The sequence below is a fragment of the Pristiophorus japonicus genome, chromosome 3, assembly GCF_044704955.1.
Source record: "Pristiophorus japonicus isolate sPriJap1 chromosome 3, sPriJap1.hap1, whole genome shotgun sequence".
NCBI lineage: Eukaryota > Metazoa > Chordata > Chondrichthyes > Pristiophoridae > Pristiophorus > Pristiophorus japonicus.
The window spans coordinates 282,282,038-282,307,037 of record NC_091979.1 but is presented as its reverse complement, the minus strand read 5'-3'; the positions used below and the strand labels follow the sequence as shown (position 1 = coordinate 282,307,037).

General features: G+C 38.8%; 1 protein-coding gene across 7 annotated transcripts in view; it reads left to right on the top strand.

Moving 5' to 3' along the window:
• Positions 1-25,000, top strand: part of ebf3a (EBF transcription factor 3a) — a 116,292-nt gene that overhangs the window by 69,393 nt on the left and 21,899 nt on the right. For 5 of the 7 annotated variants that reach the window (XM_070876771.1, XM_070876768.1, XM_070876767.1 and 2 more), the window contains exons 7-10: positions 7,801-7,882; positions 12,940-13,084; positions 19,464-19,594; positions 20,082-20,208. In XM_070876771.1, coding sequence (XP_070732872.1) covers positions 7,801-7,882; positions 12,940-13,084; positions 19,464-19,594; positions 20,082-20,208 — 485 coding nt within the window. The remainder of the gene's footprint in view (positions 1-7,800; positions 7,883-12,939; positions 13,085-19,463; positions 19,595-20,081; positions 20,209-25,000) is intronic. The other 2 variants (XM_070876770.1, XM_070876769.1) reach the window with 1 other exon arrangement.

Sequence of the window (25,000 nt, the reverse complement as noted above, 5' to 3'; positions counted from 1 at the left end):
AAACAGGCTGGTGCTTTGGCTGCCTTGCAGTGGGACTCTCTGAAAGTAGCAGCGGGCTGATCGTCGTCATTAATGGGGCAGGATCTCTACCGCCCCCGTTTTGAGGCCAGTAACGCAAATTTTGGTATGTTAAAATCGACCCCATTAGATTATAATAGGTTCCAACAATGTCATAAAACTCAGTAGAAGTATTAGATTTAATTGGAGTTTGAAACTCAGTCCCCATCTATGTTATGTATAGTACATACATTTTTATTTGATAAAAAGGTTTCTTTCCTTACAATTGTGTGCTGCATAATTGCGACGTTGAGGGCAGTGTGACATCGCTGATTGTGATGTTAACCTCAAAGGTGTCACATTAGTAGGTCCTGTATTCTCAAGTTTTTCTTTGGAGGCTATTTTATGCTTTATATCCTGATCCATATATTCTGATATATATTATTTCTTATGTTATTCCTTTTTAAACTTTGTTGTTTTTGATCCCATGGTGTTCTCCCTTTAATGTTCAGTTGAGGTAATTTTCAGCCACAAAGTCCCTGAGAGTTGGGGTTGTTGGAGCAGTCGATTGACTAGACTGTCAGCTTGGCTCAGATGGTAAGACTCTCAATTCTACACCAGATGTTTGTGGATTCAAGCCCCGTACTAGGACTTTAGGGTATAATGTTGGTTGATACCTCAGGATAGTGCTGAGGGACTGCTGCAATATCGGAGGTGCTTGTTTTCAGATGAGATGTTATCTGAGGCCTTATTTGCCTGTTCAGGTGATTCAAGTGGATGTTAAAGAACCCACAACACTATTCAAGTAAGCACAGCAAGTTCTGGTGTCCTGCCTAATAGTCCTTTCATTGCTGTTTGTGGGACATTGCTATGTGCAATTCGTTGTATGTTGAAGTGCTTTGGTCTATTCCTGAGAGATGTTATGAGGCATTATATAAATTGAAATTCTTTCTGACAACCCTCATTATTGCTTAGCAGTCAATCTGACAGGAAATGTGCCTATAGTGGGTGGGCTGATAGTGTCCATTATTCCAACGAGCTTAAGGTGGGACAACCTGCCGCAATATTGCTTGCCTGAGAACAGATATAACTTTTACTCACTAGCACCATGCAAACCTGAGTGATTCATAGACCCGAGACTCAAATCTCACAAGAGCACAACATTGATATGGATCAGGAAGGCCATTTGGCCCATCCATCTAGAAAACCTGTAATCCACCATCATAGCACTCAACAGTCTCTTCGCAGAATTATGTAATAGATACAGAAGAGGAAAGCCATTTTAATTCATCCGTCTGGAGAAAAATAAAACTACAGTTGCCCTATCATAGCATCCAGTTGATTTTTAAATTATTCTTTGATTCTTGCTTCCACTGCCCTTTCCAGAAGTCCATGCCATGTGCTGATCAGTCAGTTGAGTGAAGAAGAAGTTCCTGATATCAGTCCTCAATTTGCCTTTCACTAGTTTGAACCTGCGCCTTCTTATCCTCTTGTCATTGTAATAGGAAGTAGTCTTTTGGAATTACCTTTTATATTTCTCGATAAGCTCACCTCCCAGTCGCCTTTTCTCAAGGCCGAAAAGTCCAGTTCCTTCAGTCTTTCCTTATAACTCTGATGCTAGTGATCAGTCTTGTGCTTTTCTTTGCACTCCCTGTAAGGCTTGAATGTCACCTTTATGAAATGGACACAGGTCTGAAGGTGGGACTTGACTAGAGCATTATACAGTTTAATCAGTAGTTCCTTTGACTTGTACTCTATTATTTTGGCTATGTTAGAATCAATTATTAAGGATGAAATAGCAGCGCATTTGGAAAGCAGTGACAGGATGGGTCCAAGTCAGCATGGATTTATGAAAGGGAAATCATGCTTGACAAATCTTCTGGAATTTTTTGAGGATGTAACTGGCAGAGTGGACAAGGGAGAACCAGTGGATGTGATGTATTTGGACTTTCAAAAGGCCTTTGACAAGGTCCCACATAAGAGATTGGTGTGCAAAATCAAAGCACATGGTATTGGGGGTAATGTACTGGCGTGGATAGAGAATTGGTTGGCAGACAGGAATCAGAGAGTTGGGATAAACAGGTCCTTTTCGGAACGGGAGGCAGTGACTAGTGGAGTGCCGCAGGGCTCAGTGCTGGGACCCCAGCTCTTTACAATATAGCTCGTTACAATATACATTAATGATTTGGATGAACGAATTGAGTGTAATATCTCCAAGTTTGCAGATGACACTAAACTAGGTGGCGGTGTGAGCTGTGAGGAGGATGCTAAGAGGCTGCAGAATGATTTGGACAGGTTAGGTGAGTGGACAAATGCATGGCAGATACAGTATAATGTGGATAAATGTGAGGTTATCCACTTTGGTGCCAAAACACGAAGGCAGAATATTATCTGAATGGCGGCGGATTAGGAAAAGGGGAGGTGCAACGAGACCTAGGTGAAATGGTTCATCAGTCATTGAAAGTTGACATGCAGGTACAGCAGGCGGTGAAGAAGGCAAATGGCATGTTGGCCTTCATAGCTAGGGGATTTGAGTATAGGAGCAGGGAGGTCTTACTGCAATTGTACAGGGCCTTGGTGAGGCCTCACCTGGAATATTGTGTTCAGTTTTGGTCTGCTAATCTGAGGAAGGACGTTCTTGCCATTGAGGGAGTGCAGCGAAGGTTCACCAGACTGATTCCAGGGATGGCTGGACTTACAAATGAGGAGAGACTGGATCAACTGGGCCTTTATACACTAGAGTTTAGAAGGATGAGAGGGGATCTGATAGAAACGTATAAGATTCTGACGGGACTGGACAGGTTAGATGCGGGAAGAATGTATCCGATGTTGGGGAAGTCCAGAACCAGGAGACACAGTCTAAACATAAGGGGTAGGCCATTTAGGACTGTGATAAGGAGGAACTTCTTCACTCAGAGAGTTGTTAACCTGTGGAATTTCCTGCCGCAGAGAGTTGTTGATGCCAGTTCATTGGATATATTCAAGAGGGAGTTAGATATGGCCCTTACGGCTAAAGGGATCAAGGGGTATGGAGAGAAAGCAGGAAAGGGGTCCTGAAAGAATGATCAGCCATGATATTGAATGGTGGTGCAGGCTCGAGGGGCCGAATGGCCTGCTCCTGCACCTATTTTCTATGTTTCTATGTTTCTATATAGTTCAGCATTCGATTTACTTAGATTGCTTAGACTTCTATTGCTGCTCTTAAGTGATTTGACATGTTGAACACCAAGTCTGCTATTACCCTTAGATTATTTTCAACTTTACCCTGAGCTATTTTGACAACATTAATGAATTCAACTGCCGCTCTAATTTGTTTTTATCTGCGAATTTGGTCGGTTTGCATTAAGCTTCTGCATCTTAAGAGATTAATGTCAATTAGAAACAGTGGGGATCCATATACTGATTCCTGGGGCATTTCATTCGGCACTTCCAACCACCCTGACATCACTGTCCTAACAAGTATCTGCTACTTCCAACCCTCAGTAAATTTCTTATCCATTCCCATCACTTCAAGCTGAAGTAGCAGCCTTTCATACAGAATTTTGTCAAACGCGCTTTTTGTAAATCTATGCATACCCCATTGTCGGGCTTTCCAAAGTCTATTTGAGATGTCATGTCCTCAAAAAGGTTAAGGCAGTTGGTCAGGCAGGATCTTTCCTTCCAGAATCTTTACTGCTATTTACTTTACTATTACATAAGTATTCCTAAAATTTACTTATAATTGATTCCATTATTGTACCTGGGATTGATGAAAGACTGATTAGTAGCTCCAAGGTTTTTGATTGTATTATTCTACCTAGAAGTCCATTGCAGGTGTAAATCACTTTGTGTGAAGAACGTGCCGATATTAGTTTAAATTCACTTTTTAGAAGTTTTCCAACTCCACTACATATAGGGGCACATAATCTGGAATATGATTCCAGTGCTGTATTGTCGGAGGTGCTGTCTTTCAGATGAGATGGTAAACTAAATCCTTGCTTGCCTGATTAGTTGGATGTAAAAGATCTTGTGATATTATTTGAAGAGAATGAGTTCTCCCGATGTCCTGACAAACATTCCCTCCTCAACCATCAGCACCAAAACCTGATCACCTAGTCATTCATTCATTATCTGCTCATGGGACCTTGCTGTGGACCAAGTGCCTACTTCATTTGTCTGCACAACAACAGTGACTGCACTTCAAAAGTAATCCATCGATTGTGAAGTGTTTTGGGATAGCAAGTTGTTTCTTTAAAGACATGGTACATTGACGAATGTTTATTTTTGCCTCTTTTGTACCATTCACTATCATATATACCTCTATAAATTCCCCTCAGAGTTGCCTTCTTTCATATTTGAAGAGTGCCAGTTGCTCCATTTTCCCTCATAGCTCTATCCTCTGACATAGGGATATACCTTGTGATTCTTCTTTGCATCGTCTCCTCCAAAGCTTGAATGTCTCCCTTTACCACCTAGCGAGAAAGTAAGCTCTCTCCTGCCAGTATTATCAGGTTGCTGATTTTATGGCATTTTTACACAGCTGTTGCTAAATTCCAATTACTAGAACTGTCACTTATAGGAACTAATTCTTTATCTACAAGTTGTTCAGATAATCGGGACTCTAGTACATTCTTTTTCTCACTGTCGCCAGGTATGTGCAGGGAGCGAAAAAGTGCGAAAATCTAAACGATGAACAGTTTTGACTTTTTTTCCTCAATTACTAGTTCCATGGAGCACAAACAGTTTAAACATCAAGCCAGCTGCATTTCTGAAGAGCTAATCTATTTCTCCTTTGACCAGAGGGAAAGAAATCATTATTACATGATTAGTGGCTTTAGTTAGGCAAAAAAGCAGCAGTAGCAAGCAAGGCAGTGAGGATGAGTTGTATTAATTACCTAACACTTGCTGGCAAGATAATTTTATCAGCGATTTGGCCACTGGAAAGTTGCAGCTTTTGATAAAAGCTGATAAGTCCTTAGTTACATCAAAACATTGGGGATAGGGGCAGTGTCAAATGAAATGTATCTCATCAGCTTTTCAGTGACAAACCAAATTCATTCCTCATGTAATTGATAACGGACTCAGCCAATTATTTCACACATTACAATACACAGAGGTCCCTTTTACAGGTTTTGTGCTGCTGTAATTAGCTATGCTAATATCTCCTTTATTGGCCCTAATATTGCTCAACACCTTTTGCCATCCTGAAACCCACCAGAGCCTCATGGCCTGTCAGGATAGCTGATTATTGAGAAGGATAGCTTTAATCAAACATAATTGCAGTTAATTTTTCTCTCCTGCTCTCGTTTGCCAGCATCTAATGCCATAGACTCGTTGATATTCCATTAAATTACAATTAAACAGGCTGCTTTGTTTCTGATAGTCTGAACAACACCACAAAGTTCTGTAGCCATTTAAGAGTGCTGTTTAGTAATAATTGCTTCCACACTCACAAAGGAGCAATTTACACAATACCCATGTAGAATTTAAACAGCACATAATGTAATGGATATTACACTTGAGTCTAACACTACAATTAAAATGATTTTCATCAGATAAGAAAAGAGCTCTTGCTAATCAACTTCATAAAAGTAAAAATAAATGAACCAATTCATAGTTCAAACATGCATCAATGAAGTGGCTTTGAAAATGACATGGAGAGACCAAACCTTTAGCTTTTGTGAATTAGTGTTATTTGTATCATTAACATGGCTCATACACAAGTCATAAGCCATATTAGTGTATCAAAGAATTATGGAATCGTATTTGTCTAAACAGTGACCTATGCAAAAATATAAACTGTTCATAGTAACTACAGCATCTGTGGATGATTTAAAAAAAAATTTAAACATCTAGTGTCCATTACTCTTCTGTAAAACCCTGCTTCTATTTGGTAAATATTTAAATTCCACATTTGATTGCCTTTTCTAACCTCAATTACATATTTAAAATATCTGCTATAATGATCATGTCAGTTGTGCGAATGCTAAGTTTGATGTCAATGAACACAATGTTGATCCTGAATGAACTGAAATACGCAAGTGCTTAGGAAAATGGAAATTCCAATTTGGCATGTTGTAAGGAAAAACTGAATGTATTGAAGATTAGGGAGGAGATTTCCAAATGAGTTATATTGGCCAATAAAACAAAAAAACAATTCAAAGACCTCACATTACACCCATGTCCAGTCCCATATTGGTGGGTGGCATTGTTTTGCAGGGGCAACAGATCAGCTTGAACTAGAGCCTACCATCAAGCCGGAGAGAAGCAGAAGTAAATAAAGCCCATATTTCAAGCTTGATTTACTCTAAAACCTACTGTGAAAGATTATGACTCTTTAGGGAAATAAACACAGGGTCAGAGAATTAGTGTACATAATGGTCATTTTGATAATGGGCCAACCGATGCAACCTTAAACATACTGTACACAATTAAGCATAATGCACTAATGACAACACAGGATTTTTATTACCTCTCTGTGATCAGCAAATCTGTGTTTGGCAGTAATAAAGAGTTTATTGGTGCTGAAGTCAAAGATTTTCTGCCACACAAAAAGATTTTTTTTGTTGCTTTCAACACAAGTACAGACATCCTTTGAGCACTGGTGGCTGAAAACACAAATTCTTGCAGCCTGTCAGATATCATCTATGAAGTCCCTATTCAAAGGGTAAGAGAGCAAATGACTAGAAATGCCTTTTGACTTCTTGATGCCTGGTACAGCCAATACCCCCTAAGAGACCAGCACCTTATGCCCAAGCTGCCTTACTACATTCTTGCCTGACAGTTTCAGATCAAAAAGTTACAGGGGACGCTAGATCCTGACTCAATGCAGGATACAACTCCGAGAAAAATATACCAGTTCCACAAGTAAATGTTGTCGTTACTAGACAAGGTCAAAATGAAAGGATACCTGTATTGTTTTTCCCAGGTTTCTCCCAAATAGAAACTGCTTTGCTATTTTTCAGTATTGCTAGATTGTGTGAAAATGTACCAGAAAGTTAGCATCCAACAGCGGAAAGGCCATGATCGCCTATAAATTTATAGTGGTTGTCACTACTACTAAAGAAAATTTGGTTCATGTGCTTTATTAGTGACCTTGTACAGGTATTGGCAAATTAAGAGCAATATGTTATAACATATTAGGAAATTAATTTAAATGCTGTGAGAGTTTGAAACCGTATGCAGTGTGCCGTCTCTGGTAAACAATAATAATTTTTAAAAAATGCTTCAAGAGACCATCAAAATACCTCAGATTGTATAAAAGATTAATTTATGTTGTTATATGTAAAAGATGGCAGTTAAAGAGGAGGGACATTTGCTGATGAACTGTCGTCACCTAGTCCCTCACAGATGACATTTGTTCAGAAGATTAGCCAGGTTGTAATGTGCAGCGTAATTGCCCTGTGCGTATGTCCCCGAAGTGAAACCTAATTGCTTGACAGGCCCATAACTTTGCTGTATGCTCTCACCTTGTTAGGTCCTATTCTGATGTAGTTAAAATGAAGCATGGCCGCAGGTGTGTGTAATTTACCTGGGTATTGACTTTGCCTGGTTTAATTGCAGAGTAGTTGTTAGTAAAAATTGGTGGGTGGAATATCAAGTGACTTATGTTGATGGCAGATGTGCATGCAAGGGAAACTGAACGATATATTAATGAATAATAAAAGGTGTAATACAAAGGCTGCAAAATATGTGAGCCACGCATACTAATGCAGCTTTTTGTTCTTCATGACGATCTTATTTATTCGCCCATCAGTTAAAGCAGCCATTTGCTTATTCTTCTCATGTATTTTTAATATTTTTGTGTTCTATATTTAATTTTAGATTCTTCTTAAAGTTTTTCCTCAAGTGCAATCAGAACTGCTTGAAGAATGCAGGAAATCCGAGAGACATGCGTAGATTCCAGGTAATTCAACACAAAAAATGTGCTTTTTAATGGGCTCTTAATTTCTTGGGGCTTTTTGGGAGTTATCTGTTGTTTGGTATAAAACAGACAAATTACATATTTTTTGCACACATTTATTTATTTATTTTCTCCCCTCTTTAGACCGCCCTATGCCATGCACTATTTCCTGACTGAAAGGTTGGACAAGTGACCTGCTCGCAGGGCTCTGGCAATGACTGTGTGTAATCAGCTATAAGAAGGTACAGGAGAGTGGCCCGGGTTAACACACCTGCCGATTTTCCTTACCTCCATTTAGCAACTCCCAAACAACCCAGCAGAGACCAGAAACTCTGTGTACAGACTCACAGGCACAAACCCGCATCCTATAACTCTGTAACGGAGTATGTTCGTGCATGAACCTGCTGTACCATTGGGACATCTCATGTAAAAGAGCTTGAAACAATTTGTTATGTTCTAAAATAATATCAAATATATTTAACATATATTCATCAAGCGAAGTGCTTTAGTACTAATGCTTGTTCAATTTAAAATACACAGCCTCATTTCTTTGTGAAAAGTGTTTATTAAAAAAAAAAGTAAATTCAATTCTTCAAATTATTGGCAACTGATTAAATCCATTCTTAATTCATTTGTCAAACTAAAAATACCATTAACATGGATCTCTGTTTAATGCATGAACATATCTTTGATTGTACTTTACAGTAGATTTATAACAGTGAGTTCTTTGACAAACATACGTTTTTAATTCATTCACGGGAGGTGGGTATTGCTGGCAAGGCAGCATTTATTGCCCATCCCTAATTGCCCTTGAGAAGATGGTGGTGAGCCACCTTTTTGAACTGCTGCAGTCCATGTGGTAAAGATCTTCCCACAGTGCTGTTAGGGATGGAGTTCCAGGATTTTGACCTAGCAACGATGAAGGAACGGCAATATATTTCCAAGTCAGGATGGTGTGTGATTCAGAGGGGAACTTGGAGGTGGTGGTGTTCTCATGCACCTATTACCCGTGGCCTTCTAGGTGGTAGAGGTCGCAGGTTTGGGAGGTGCTGTCAAAGAAGTCTTGGTGAGTTGCTGCAATGCATCTTGTGAATGGAGGGAGTGAATGTTTAAGGTGGTGGATGGGGTGCCAATCAAGCGGACTGCTTTGTCCTGGATGGTGTTGAGCTTCTTGAGTGTTGTTGGAGCTGCACTCATCCAGGCAAGTGCAGATATTCCATCACACTCCTGACGTGCCTTGCAGATGCTGGAAAGGCTTTGGGAAGTCAGGAGGTAAGACACTCACCTCTGATCTGCTCTTGTAGTCACAGTATTTATACGGCTGGTTCAGTTAAGTTTCTTGTCAATGGTGACCCCCAGGATGTTGATGGGGGATTCGACGATGGCAATGCCATTGGATATCAAGGGTTGGTGGTTAGATCTCTCTGTTGGCGATAGTCATTGCTTGGCACTTGTGTGGCACGAATGTTAGTTTCCACTTATCAGCCCAAGTCTGAATGTTGTCCAGGTCTTGCTGCATGCGGACATGGACTACTCCATTATCGGAGGAGTTACAAATGGCACTGAACACTGTGCAATCATCAGCGAACATCCCCACTTCTGACCTTATGATGGAAGGAAGGAAATTAATGAAGCAGCTGAAGATGGTTAGGTCTAGGACACTACCCTGAGGAACTCCTGCAGTGATGCCCTGGAGCTGAGATGATTGACCTCCCACAACCACAATCATCTTCCTTTGTGCTAGGTATGACTCCAGCCATAGGAGCATTTCCCTCATGATTCCCATTGACTTCAGTTTTACCAGGACTCCCTAGTATCACACTCAGTCAAAATGCTGCCTTGATGTCAAGGGCAGTCACTCTCACCTCACCTCTGGAACTCAGCTCTTTTGTCCATGTTTGGACCAATGCTGTAATGAGGTTTGGAGCCAAGTGGTCCTGACAGAACCCAAACTGAGCATCGGTGAGCAGGTTATTGGTGAGTAAGTGTCGCTTGATAGCACTATTGACGACACCTTCCATCACTTTGCTGATGATTGCGAGTAGGCTGATGGGGCAGTAACTTGCTGGATTGGATTTGGTCTGCTTTTTGTGGACAAAAGATACCTGGGCAATTTTCCACATTGTCGGGTAGATGCCAGTGTTGTAGCTGTACTGGAATAGCTTGGCTAGAGGCAAGAACACAAAGAAAAATGTATTGTTCAATGATTGACACTAAAACCAAAAAAAAACAATATAGTAAGAAAAGTACTTTATTGAAATTTGATTTTATGCCCAAGTGCTAAGTCTTGGACAGTGTTGCCTTTATTTAAACGCAAGTGATCCCACTTTACAGAATTTCATTTTGTAAAACAGAATAGTTTGCAGATTGTCTTACAGTCAGTCGGGATTTCCTATACATTTAAACTTATTTGCTAATTTAACTGGTTAGCATGTCTGTGTATTGTTTTCTCTCTCTGCCATGGAGTAGTTACAAAATAAGGGAACAGATGCTTTGTACCTAACACAAATTTTTACATTTCTTACAGGAAAAGGCAATTATTTAGTGAAAATTATGTTCGTATAAGCACTTTTTCATTTTTTTTAAACCACATTTCTGTTTTCATTTATCTTATTTGAGGAATAATGTAATATATCCCAAAAAGCAGCGTGGTTAACAGGCCTTACATGAAAATGGAAATTGTTTCCAGAGTAGAAAGTTTTAACTGCATTGTCAATAGGCTACTAAATGTGGTGGAGTTTAGTATATGTTCAGAACCAGCAGCAGTAAGCTACGGATCATGCTTTCTGATTATGGTTTTGAGAAAGATATCTGTGGTTAACTATACAAGAAGACACATTGTAGTTACCTTGAAGTGTAACCAAATGTATTAGCCAAAATGATTGAGCAGAAGAATTTTATACAGGATAAAAATTCTCACTGCAAAAATGCAATAGTGTTTCCATTTTTCATGCATCTCAGATACATGGCATTGGTGATATTGATCCATTGATGTGGAGCAGAAGGTCAAACCTAGAATGAGTGGAAATGTCCTCTTTGTCTCACTGATGACTAAAAGAAACATCAGTCACCAGTGATCTTGTGGTCGACAGTGGAGACACTAGTCACTAGAAGGACTTTCTTGGGTCTCTTCAGCTAATCTCCCTGCTTCTCAGAAGGTTTAACTGGACTTAACGGGGTGTCAGACCCTAGACAATCATTTTGCTGATTTCACTGCCTCAGCACCTATCTAGAGGTGCAATGCAGGAGCGTGAAGGAACATCGCATTCCTTCTTTTGTGCTGAACTGCACACATTTCCTCAGTAAATGACCTACATAAGATGACAAATCAAAGATGGCTGTGATTTGACACTCTGGTCTGGCCTTCATATCCTGCAAAGCAAATCTGAATTGTTATCAAAAAGCCAAATCTTTTATTCTCATTCAACATAATTCTACTGAATTATTATATAATATAGAAAAACAGAAACTTTGAATATATAGGCATGCTTTTTTGTGTTTTTAATAGTTGTACATTCGGATCATTGATTGGCATAATGACTGTAATTTTGGGGTAACATTATTACGATACAATTGTTTGATTGCCTGGTAATGTAGCAAATACTATTCAGCTAAAACAATGAAGGCACTAGCAGCACATTGGTAAGATCAAGAGAGGTGGTGTTTTATATCTGAACTAAATCCATGAATAATAAAGATTTTCTTAAACCTTCCAAGAAACATAAATATAGAAAAATGTTTGTGCAAATTGATTTACATAATTTCTGTCAGCGGTAACACCATCCAATAATGCCAGCATTATTTACACTCCAAAGTCAGAACATTCCAGGGCTTACTCCACGCCAACCCTAGGTTAGAAAGTTTGACCCCAACACAATGTCCACGCTTTGTTGCTTGAGAGTAATGATTCCAAATTTTGGAGCTCATCACACTTAGGTGGTTAGAACTAGACGTTCTTACTTTCACAACATGTGGCACTCCCACGCATTTAACCTTTCCTTAATATATTTTATAAAAGGCATGTTATTGTGGTTGCACAATTCTCTGCAATATGAATTTAGGATATCGATTAAAATAAGCGGTTACATTAAGGCAGATGCTACAGGCAAACAATCATTTCAGAAAATGAATACTTCCTGTTTCATTCTGAACTTTAAAGCAAGTGGAGGAATTTCCGAAATAAATTTCACAGAAGCAGATTCCAGCATTTAAAGCAGGGTCATGCATTTTGTATGCTTTCCCTTCCACTTACTACTAAGAAGCAGCTGGAAGCCAGAGAAGTCTCTATCCATCATCTATCCTATGGCCAGGCCCTGAACCTGGACACAGAAGGAAACTCTTTCACTCAAAAGGGGAAATTCCATTGACATACCAGGGTCAATCACCATCAAAATGAACTTGAGAGGGGCTTATTTTTCACTGATTGAAAACACTTTCACTATTCATATTCAGCCCTTTCTTTTCAGATGCAAAAATGTTCATTATTAGTGATTAAATGCAAGTGGAAAATTGACCTGGGATAATTTACCAAGAGAAAGCAGGAAAGCCTACTGATTTATTAAAGAGTTTGTGGTAATTTCAGAATCCTTGCCTCCTTTCATGTGAACTCATTCTCAAGTGAGGTAATTCTAATTAGATAAACTAGTTAATCAATATATCAATAGATCAATGAAAACAGCAACTATTTAAATGAGTAGCTTGAGGGGTGTTTTAGGGCCTGATAATGGTGAGTAGAATATTCCCATGAATTGCATTCATTTGTTAACATAATAGGCAGATTAAATTGTAATTAGTGTGGCGGGTTTTTAAGAGACACAATTATAAGAGAAAGCTTTTACAGAGGCTGCATGAATGACAGGTATTTATAGCGACTACATAAACTGTTCTTGAAAGGAGCATCTTTATTCTGGCACCACTCCACACTCTCAGCAAAGACAGTTTAATTTAACTGTAAAATAAGGCCCTTGTATTTCTTTTCAGCTCTTTAAGGTGTCAGCACTTTGCAGACTTTTTCCACAATACTGTAACTATCCCCTAACTAATGTGTTCTTTATTCCCAGGTTGTTATATCGACAACAGTTAATGTCGACGGCCATGTGCTGGCTGTCTCAGACAACATGTTTGTACACAACAACTCTAAGCATGGAAGGCGGGCTCGCCGCCTTGATCCTTCAGAAGGTACGGCCCCTTCTTATCTGGAAAATGGTAGGCATACACATTTTACATTGTGCCTTATGATTTGCAGAAGCTTTTTTTTCATTACATTTTACGTTCCTATTCTTTCAGTAATACAATCTTCAAGCCACACTTCCGTTCAAATAATGGTCAATAAATATTTCCGAACAAGTTCGTCAACACTACCATTTTACTTAATGTTGAGTCTCTTTACTTCCCTGTCTCCTGACTCATTCTTTTTATCACCCAACACTTTTCCAGTGAAACCACATCATCTTCAGTTTTTTTTGAGTAGATCACTTTATTTTATTTTGCAAGCCGCTTCCGCCATTGCTTTTATTTCTTTCTGGCAACTCGTCGTGGTCAGCAACACAGAACTCCACTGGCAGGTTGGATTTGTAAGTTACAGTGATGTTAAAAAAGCATGATCAAATCTGTAAAGAATTTACTGTGAGGTCAGTTTCCTGTTGCTGGGCCCTGCTGTTGCAGATGAAAACTGGGGTTTGCATAGGAGAAAAGAACAGCACAGAAAATGTTTTTCTTCTAACCGATTATGCACGACTGACGAATTGCCTGGTTCGCCTGCAAAGGGAAGGTGGAGTGCGGAGAAAACTAGGGAAAAGTGACTTTGAATCCAGAGAGTTGCTGAAATCTGGAATACAATGGACGAAAACTGAATCTCTGCCTGCTTCAGTCACAGTGCATTTGATGGGAACTGCAAAGTAACAGGAAGTCTTGTTAGATTGGGGAAAAATGCATTTATTTGCCTCATTTGATAAGGGCTGTGGTTTTTTTGGGGAGAGGAAAAAGCATTGAAGAAGTAAAGCAGACTTGCGTCTCAATTTTTTGAGTGTAATGAAAAAGTGAATAATGTTCTTTAGAACAACACCAAATGTTGTATTCATTCGAGACTCACCTAAGACATTCGATTTTAATAAATAAGTTCGGCAACTAAAATGGCAATAATGAAATATTAAGAGATAATGATGTGTGATGTTTCATTTGATAACAACCAAAGCCTGATATACAAAATCATGGGTTCCCTAGAGAGAGGTCAGTGGGTAAATGCCCCACCGTGCACTGAGTCATGCACACTAGAAAGGTCCCAGGTTGCATTGGTCTGTATTGAATTAGCTGACCTCAGCCAGGGCAGCAGGTGAACACCTCAGTTGCTTTAAATGTTGCCAGGCTAAGAAAAGGTAAAAAAGAAAAATCAGTCCTTTCACCCTGCTGTTGTTTCCTTTCCAGTAACCACAGCTGGAAAGGGCAAATATGTGTGATGCCCCAATGGTCAAACAACCTGCTAACATTCCCTGTCTGAGCTCACACATGAAGAACACTCACCCGGGTGAGCTATCAGAGGGCTGCTGGCAACTGTGGGAACTATACTCCTAGCTTGAGCCATTGCCTCTGGGGGTTGGGGTCGGAATGGGTTGGTGGAGGGGAGAGAATTTGAATAAAAATGTAAGCTGATAAATTTCTTTATTAATACATTAAAACGAGGCTTCATTCACATCTGTTGCCACAGTTTATTCAAACCTAACGTAAATTTTGTGCATCTATCGTAAATATTTTTTCCGCGAGTTCACTTTTATATACAAATGGATTAAAAAGTCATTATGGCTTATGACGTGTTGTTTATCTGCTTTGTATCCATTGAAGTAGGTGTGTGTTTTGCCTAGCAACCAAACACTAATGAGGCCCTCAATTAAAAAGGCTGAATCCTATACCCAGTCCTATTCTTCCCTAGGGATGGAACCAGTCACATTATGGGTTAAAGCAACCATGCTTGCTACTCTGATACTAAGTCTTCTAATGAAACCATCAACAGTAGTAGCAGTAGTAAAGTGAAAACTGAAACTACTGTAAAAAGTAAGAAAGCTTACAGCTGAATGCCACAAAAATAAAATTGAAGTACCATCTTTACCCAAGATCACGGGGTAATGTGAACTTTAAAACCTTTTATCATCCTTACGTGCTATTTGCAGTTATATATCTTTTTATATAATTTTAACTGCTTGAAAATAAGAGATGTTCTTGCGATTATAGTTTAGCTCCATCCTGTTAACTTTCAAGCCAATAATCAGTCGACTGAAGGAATCACTAACATTCACCCTTATACTGCTCCCTGGGTGGGATGTAAAAAAAAACACATGAATGGCCCAATTTAAAGCAGGATATTCAGTTATAAAATGTAATTCCATACCTACACAGGGCTGAATATTTTCTGCTTGAAGAAGACAGTATGCTTTGAATTAGCAACACATATTTTTATCAGAAAGTGCTCTGTGAAAACTGCAGATATGCGTCTGAATGCCGCTTCTCTTTGCTAACACCTCATTATCCAATCATCTAATATTCACCAGCAGTATATACACACTCGCAGACCGTTTCCAAGAGAACTAATTCCCCCTGCTGCTGCTGTTGCTGCTGCTGCTGTGGAAGCCTGCCATTGAATCCTTCAGAGCTTACAAAATACAGATTATTTACAGTTGCTGAATACAGCTGATGGGGGAAAAGCAAAACAATGGATGCACCTTCAAGCATTGTAGAGAATCAAATTTTAATCTTTTTTGTCACTGATTTTGTAAATTACTCTACCACCACTCAGTGTTCAGCATTTCAACAGCCCCCTGCCCCCCCCCCCCCCCTCAATATGAGGCCTGCAGCACTGTAGTGATTTGCATGCCAAGTGCCTGTAATGCTGTTAGGTTTATGCAATAAAGACAACTCAATGCAGGCTGCAGGGTTTTAGTGAGTTAAAGGGAACAGATGGCCCTAGGAGAGGTAAAAGGTATAATCCTATCAGCTGGAGTATCAACCAGCCATCTGGACATCCCAAGCACAATTACAAGACATTTTAGTACGCAGAACAAAGAAGTCTTCGCGAGGCAAGATTAGGCTTGTTTGAATGCTTTATTATTGTAAATCCAAAGAAAGGTGACAAATGCTGTTATAATGCTCTAGAGAAATAACTTATGGCAGAAAAAGTTGCACGGGTGAAGATTTTACTGGCAAATTCATAGGAAATTAGAAAGTATTAAACAAAGAGAGTCATTTACTTTGAAAAGTTCTACTTGCCGAAATTTAGATCCTTTGTTCAGGAGTTTATGTTTTAATAATAGCAAAACTTGCTGTTACATTTTGATGAATTAGGTGATGTGCTGTGGCAACTATAGAAGTAAATATTGATTTGACTGATTGTTTGTAAATCAGTACTAACAGAGTAGCGAAATGCTTTATAGTAAAAGCTACCAAATACAGATTCAGTAAACAATTACCAGTGGTAAATATTAATTTAAAAACTGAAGCGCTTGATTTTTAAACATCTGCACACAAATAATGCGGCTTCTGCATCTTTTTTGCACAATCACATAGAATAGCTATTTTCAGCACCATTGTGCTGATCTGGAACTTGGCACAAGCGTGTGTCACGTTATTATGGAAATGAAGTGGCAATGACAGGAATTGTGCAAGAGCATTCCATTTGCGTCATTACCACACGTTCACTGGGGGTATTGGAAATAACATGAAAGTTATAGACTGCGAAGATTGGAACCCATAAAAAAATAGTGTGTAGCCTATTGTGTGTTACGATCATTTTTTGTATGAGAAGTATTCTTTTGTTTAAAAGGGGACCTGTTTAATGGAGTGATCAGATGCAGAATCTTCTCCCAGATTTCCCAAGCAGTGAGTTCACAAGGCTAGATTGTCTCAGGTACCTTTTGAGGCAAGGCACTTTCCCTGAGGGAGGGAGGGAGGGTGAGTCAACTTGTGCTCTTCTCACTCACTTCCTAGCAACAATAGTAGTGATTTGGGAATAACTCACACACACCTGCCCTTATGGTTGCGTGATGCAGGGCAACTTAAAAATTGAGAACTGTGAGAGTAAAAATGGAGGGAAAACATATTTAAAACATGCTTAATAAAATAATATCCTTGGCACAATGCAGATGTCAGAATGTCTGCACTGAAATGGGTGTTTTCTGAAAATCAGTGTCTTCATTCCAATCATAACAAGCAATTTGTAGCTTTGACTTGGGGAACAGATATACTCAGTGTTCACAGAATAATAACATTTGCAGAATTTAAATAAAGTTGAAAGTATAGAAAATTCAGAAAATCGAAGAGTAACTTGCAAGTATAATAACCATATAAGTAGATATAGCAGTTATAATAAAAAGCTCATTTGCACAAAACCAAAGATATGCATTATGCCATGGCTGGTTTGGCTCATGCTGGGGAGCAGCTTTTAACGTAAAATGCATTGTAAAACGTGAAGTATAGTTTGAATGAATGCCTCAACTTTTTCCAACTAACAGAAGGAAGGAAAAGCACAGATTTGCTGTTCTTCTGTTGCTGTCTTCATCTGCTCTTTCCAATTTCTATCATCTGCTTGAGTGCATTGTGCATGTATATCATTAGATCTCTAACACTGTCTGTGTAATTCATTTTGCCATGGTTCCCATTGAACACATGTTCCTTCTCTGTATGTGCATTGAAATGTATGCAAATACAGGCAGAAGGAAGATGGCTCAAGGCACAGGCGGAGTCAGACCCATGTTCTCTGCTGAGAAGCATTGCAAATTCCTCGGTGATGTGCGAGCTTGTCAGGCCACAGCTGCCAGACAGCAGCCTCTTGTTCATGCAGCAAATCCTATATTCTTTTCTTCTCTCACCTCCAAAGTAAATTTGTTTACTGTAATTTTTTGTGTGAATTATTTGCCATAATTGGCTGTGCTGATGAAGGTCACTCCCTTTGAGGAGACTTGTCAGTCTTTAGAGAGCTGATCCTTTTCAAACGATCTCTGTGCAATTAAGAAAAGCAAATGTCACTTGGAAGCCTCAGAAATGAAAATTTGTATGAACTTATTAGCATGAAGTCAACAGCAATAGTTAAGGGCAGGCTCTCAGTGTGTGCTCAGATCCTCTGTTGCAGAGGGAGATGCACGTGGAATCAGCAAATATAACCTCCACTAGTCCAACATAAAAGCAAATAAAGAAAGGTGGCACGTCTTAAGTATACTACACAACAATAGCTACGAGTGATTAACAATGGCTGCCGAGGAGTTGCTTCTTGAACTGATTAGTGACAGCCAAGTGGACAGCACATATAAAACAAAATTTGATTTAAAATGCAAATTGTTATAATGGATATCTACGAAGTACCATAACTTTTCATTAACTATATTTTATATTTAAAAATAAATAAAAATGACCTTTGAACCATTAACTAATATGCATTGAGAACAGAACATAGAAGCGCTTGTGATGTAGCAACAATACAGTTTACCAACTAGGTGATGACTGAAATGTTTTAATTAAAATGTAGTAATCTTATCATAAACAACAGACCCATGAAAATCTACAGTGTTTAAAAAAAAAGTGACTTAACCATCTGAGAAAGCAGTTGCTTTAGCAACATGTTTGAATGGTATTTAGGTTAATTTGAGGATAATCGGTGTGTGGCACTTACAAACCAACCCCTACAGGTAAAAATTGCAGCAGCAGGGTTTGCTTGTCATAGAGAAAGTGTACGTCTCAGTATTTGCTCCTTTGCATGAAAGTCAGCGTACAAAAGACCATCAAAGCCGATGAAAAAGGTCTGTCAACACCATGTAAAGAAGGCCTGATCAAAGTAAAGAACAAAGCGATTCACTCAGAGGCTGTGCAGCCTTCAGCCTGAGCATTGCTGCAGTTCAGCGGCTGCTACGAGCTGGGATTGACTGGTGCTTGCTGCTGCCTCCTGTGCTAAGTCTGCACCACTTGTAATAACTCATGCAAATGTGAGGACTCTAGAGACAAAGAGAGGTCAAGTAAATGGCTCATGGATTCATGTCGACAAACAATATTAGATGTAAAATGTGTACCTTTGACAGAAGTATTAATATAGCGCTTTTGATTTTTTGTGATGAAAAGTGAAAAGTAGTAATTACAGAATGACAGGGGAAAATGAAGTTTTGAACCAAAGGCAAAGTTCGCGGATGAAAAACCCAACCCAATTAGCTGCTTATGAGGAATCGAAATTCAGAGCATTTGCTCTTCCATCTCCCTCAACAACCTTTTGATTGACTCTGCTTAGATCTGTAAAGCAAAGCAGATAAATTGACATGCCACATGCATGCAATGCTTAATCATTTGTAATAGCCATATTTGCCCTGACATATAATTTGCTACATCAAGCTATTTTTCTTGTGTGCTAGCAAACTGCTGCTTGGCCTTTGCAGTGTAAAACAGTTAATGGTTTGCTTTTACTACATGAACATGCTGAGATATGATTGTGCTTTTTTTGCTAAACTGCAGAAAGCAATCATTCACTTTGTGACTTTGCTTTCCATGATTTGTCATTGTGGATGGGATCTTGCAAGACCTTAGATTTCAAGTTCTTGTTTTCCCTTTGTATACACAGCTACTCCATGCATAAAGGCTATCAGCCCGAGTGAAGGTTGGACCACTGGTGGAGCCACAGTCATCATAATAGGAGACAACTTCTTCGATGGTTTGCAAGTTGTATTCGGCACTATGCTGGTTTGGAGTGAGGTAAGCTCTCTGATTTAGTCGATAAATTGTGCAACATGTTGCGATTTATTCGAGCAAACTGTTATATCGTAAGACTTTTTCAATGAGACTCGGAGATGTATTTACATTGGGCAATTTATCTGACAAATTGTGTTAAATGCAGCTGATGTCAACTGACGCCATCTAGTGGATAATGTTTTATACGGGATCATTCAATACAATTGAATAATTAGCACTAGAAAATTACTAGAAGAGAACTTAGGGAGACATATGGAGGCAATTTTCATGTGAATGATGCCTCGTGGCTTTTCCTGCAAGCTAAAACCAAGGATCATTTACAAGAGACGTTGTTGAGCTACAGATCTCTGAACTGCATGTGAGAGAGGAGGGCAAATTTTCAGATGTGTGCCCAATTTGGATTAATTTTCATAATTACGCTCAACTGGCAAGCATCATTTCTATCTCTGTCATCTTAGCCTTAAGTCTGTTTACTGTATGATTCTTCTAGCTGATAACACCCCACGCCATCAGAGTTCAAACCCCACCTCGGCACATTCCTGGAGTGGTAGAAGTCACCCTGTCTTACAAGTCAAAGCAGTTCTGCAAAGGTGCTCCCGGACGATTTGTCTACACTGGTAAGTTGGAAAAAAAAAACCTTGGGAGTCCTGAAAAGATTTAATGACTGAGCAACGATGTGAAATTCAAAAGGTACAAAGAAGGAAATAGGAACTTCTACGCCAGCAGGGAGAGAGGGGAGGTGAGGTCGTAGCCTGTCTGACCTGGAAGCTTCTGTCTGATTTGGAGTGCTCCTAAATTGATGGGGACAATGAGATAATCATTGAAAATTGCTTTCACCATTGAAAGCCGAGCCAAGTCCCACTGTATTTCACAATATGAAAATGATGTGAACCCAAGGAGAGGAGGGACTGATTCTCCAGGGCAGCTGTTTTCTATCAGAGTCCCACCAAGCTTGCAGTCTGACTAGCCACTCCAGCATTTAACCTTCTCAGCATGAGGAGGGACACAGGGCAATGAGGCTGCTGGATAATGAAGCAAGAGCATAGTGTAGGGCATACAGCTTGTGGAAAGTATAACTTAAAGACATTAACAGCTTATCTACAGCCCTATTAAAGTGCCAAATCTCAGGGAATAGCTTGTGGAGGACACCATTAGTCACACATACTAAGAGGATTGTGCTGATTCTCATCAGGGACAGAACAAACATATCCCACTGTATCTATGCAGTTTTTTTCCCTGCCCCTTGCAGTCATTATAAAGATACAATTACCATGGGAGACAGTAGCAGTTCAGTTGATTAGCACGGTGAATTAAAAGAATGAGTCACAAATGACATGTCCAGTTCTTCTGCACAAGTCCTTCTTATTCCCTGTACACCTCACCCCTCTTGTAAGAAGGTCAAAAATGAGAGAGAACTAACAATTTCAAGCAACTAGCACTTAGTGCCAGAATTAACAATCACACTTTGTGTAATTGCCATTTAATAGTAAATTACCATATAGACTGTAAAATACAATATAAATTGCCTTATGTTTAAAATTAAATTAACTATATATTTTACCATATTCAACAGTAAATTGGTCAAACTAATAACAGGAGGTAATTTTTAATTCAAATATCTAAGTAGTGACTGATTATTTATTCACAAATAATTACTTAACTATTGGACACCTCTTTTCATACAGATTGTGCCATGCTGTTTCTGATTGATTCCAGCTTTTTTTGTCAACATGAACATTATGCTCTCCTGGGACTAAATCAGAAGCACTGAAGTAATCTGATACCACAGTACATAATCAAACTTTTGTACAAAGTAATATTTGCCCCCAAATTACACCGTCTTTTTTTAAAAGGTACAACAAGTACTGAAACTTAAAAAGGTTGCCTTGATATTTTTTTAAAATAAATTAATTGGAGCACTGGTCACAATTAATATATTACTGCAAATTATAATTGTCGCACCAGTAATTGAAACAAGATTACAGTTAAATCCATCTTGTAACATTACGTTTTAAGTTGAGAAGTGATCCTTTCTAGTAGTAAAATGTTCTATTTTGAAAGGAAAGCAAGCATTTCACTTAAATGCTGTCTTTTAACAAAAGGAACTCGAGCAAATTAATGTTTATTTTGCTTGAAGCATAGATCCACAGCATGCCATGAATAAAGTTCTGTTAGAAGTTAGCGCTGACCTCTTCTACCCACAAGTTTTGTTGACCCACCCTCATTTTAGAACCTTCTTTTGCTCAATTATAGAAATTATCGCAAATTACTAGGAGTCAACGTGTCGTTTGCAGCAGACTGAAGCCAGTAACTAAACACAGATACTGGCAGCCAATCGTAAACATATTCTGAATGGATACAGAAAAACTTGAATGCTGAATACATTGGAAGTAGTTCCAGGTCTTGTAATGCATTTGCTAGTCTCAGATATAAATGATCATTTCAGCACAAAGGCTTACATTCAATTTCAGGTTTATGAAATCATTACTCTCCAGTGATCTTTCACAATTTATGTTTTCTTTGATAGAGCATTTGTGCAAAGAATTGGATTGAACTCGACTTGAGCAGAACTTGGCATATTACCAAAATCCCACTTCTGGTCACTAAATTGTCCAGTTCCCTACTTGCTGCAGCTTACCCTCTTTATTTTTTGGCAAGCTTCCATCAGCCCCCAGCTCTAAAGGTCCCATACTGAGTACGTTTTCTGGGCAATATATCTGAAGTGCTTTTTAAGGACCTTTGAGTTTATTCAAATGCCATTCTGTTACTGGCAGCAATGTACTATTTACAGATTATAGCTGCCTCTCAACAACAGATGCAAAGTCAAACGAACATTTTTATGTCTTCTGAAAAGTAAAAAACAAACCATAGAGATGGGTAGATATAGTAACTAAAGCTGAATCAAGAGTTACCATGTTGTCACAATACATTCTTTGTACTGGAAGAGGAATAACAGAGTTATTTAAAATATCTATATAGTTTTAGCAGCAGGTACACACCTCCTGTAATATTCCTTTTTTTTAAAACAGTAAACACAATCAAATCATGGGTTAATTGCTGAATTTACAAAAACAAAACATACTCGACAGGCTGCATTAAAACAAAAAAAAGTAGTGTTTGATAAAGAGTTACATTTTATATCCCGCTAGCTATGTTTTTGTCTTGCACTCAAAGGTAACATTCATGTAGGGGCATTGTTTCTTTCACCTTCCTTGTCTTGTCACATCTTTTGTCACTGTAAAACAGTTTCTTCCATGTCTGATACCTGTATTGGTTATCCATTGATCAGGCCTGTTGTGGGTACCAGCTGTCAGCAAGCCCTGCAAAAAATCAAAGAAGGACAGATATGCTCGTCCTCCTGTCAATAAATTTCTCTCTAATAAGTCCCTTAAAGCTGATCAGGCAATTTTAAAAGGCTCTCGCAGCTGATACTTTAAAACCTGTTTATTGGATTTTTTTTGGAAACATATCGTGGTTGTTTTTTTCTAAAAATATCCCTATTGACAGGTAAGGTGGGAAGACAAAACAGCCCCCAAAAGGGTAATTGTTAATGATGACATTTGAGGACAGAAGGGGATTTGAGGCCAGACTACAGCTTTATATTATTCTGTTGCGTTTGTTTGAATGGAACACATTAAAAAAGACATACTTTATTTTTGGCTATTACACAAGTAGACTATTTGTCCTAATCAGTGACACATATTTACTAGAATTGCATTAAATGAACTATCCTTCACAGAGAACTCGTACATTTAGACCTGCTTCATTCATCATCTGAAAATTGAGTCCTGGTAAACTTTTCCCTTCCTCTGGTGAGATGGTAGACATGCATCAAAATGTTAAAAAATGATTGGTGAGAGGGAACTGTCACCCATTTATCAAGGAAAAGGAACATTATTTGCTAATTTCCAAACCCGGGTGGTGACAGGGTGCTTCGTCTTTAGACCCATGGTGACCAACATGGCCTTTTTGTTATTAGTACAAGTCAAGCGCTTTTTGGCTGCTGCTAACAAGACACATTTGTCTATCATCACAGGGTGCTTTATTTTTTTCCCAGGCAACTGTGACCAAACCTTGTTCTCTGTGTCACGATTGGCTCTGCTCAGCCACGTTGTGGTAGTGTTGGGCGGCGGAGGAACTGATAAATCACAAAGTTTTCTCGTCAAGGTGAAGGTATCGACTCTGCTGCACCAAAACTGACAAAATGTAGCAGTGAGAAGACAGCAATTCATCATCAAAAAGGACAAAAGGGTCATTCTAGCTTCACTCAATAAATGCTGATTTTTTAGATTTTGAATTGGATGGTTTGTTTTTGCCAACTTTTGCATAGACTAAAAATTTAAGGCTATAGTAGCTTTTTATTATTATGATTGCAAATGCAGTTCTAATAACGAAAGATTTAATTGTGTTGGGTCTATTAATATATCTAGAACTTTACATAATAAAACATGTAAGGAGCTTATTATCGACTAAAATATAAATCATCACATGGTGTGTCGGAGACTACATTTTATATTATGTAAAACCTCAGAAAAGCCCTTGAAAAGTTTTAGAATAATATACATTTTCTCTTCATTTAATTCAGCTTCTTTAATGAAGAATTCTACCTAAAGTAAACTAATTAATGTGATAAGATTCTTTGTAAGATTAGTTGACTCAATTTTGATAACGGAGAGGAAGTAAATGTCTGGAGTGTTTCCTTTCCCTCAGTCATGGGGGAACTGATTGGGAGTTGATAACATTTTGAAAAAAGTGAACTTAAAATCCTGTTGCTTCGACAATAAAAAAGTCATTTTTGCATGAGGGGATCAATTTTCAACAGATGAGAATTTTTATTGTACAACCTGTCTTAAGAAATTAGAATAAACTGTTATGTGGCCTTCAAGTGCCTGACTGCAAGAAGCTATAAACTTATCTAAATGCCACAATCCCTACATCTGTCCCTTTAACCAAAGACATATTGTACTCTCTGATCCCAGACCAACTGATACAACGATTCCTCATAGTATTCTTTAACCTCGGGGCTGGGTTTGGTAGCTGTAGTTTTAGTATAACTATAAAAGCTAAAATCAAAGGCATTCTTCAAGGTATGTAAACAGAATTGTTTGAATGCAATCCAATAGTTGTCAGCAGGGGCATTTTTTATACAGAAGACAATGAGATGTCCCCTCTCTGTGGCTAGTGTCACATATCAGTACTATTATTTACTGTCAGGTACTCTCGAGTGGGAAGACAATCCCTCTGTGATAGGCCCAGTTAGACTGCCTATGTGAATGCCTGGGGACAATGTCAGGGTTATAGAAAAGGTAGTTCCCGTCTTCCAATTATAAGCTAACATGGCAGTTTTCCCACTGTCAGTGTGTGCACTTTGAGGAAAATTCCTTGCCATTATCTGATCGAATGTAATTA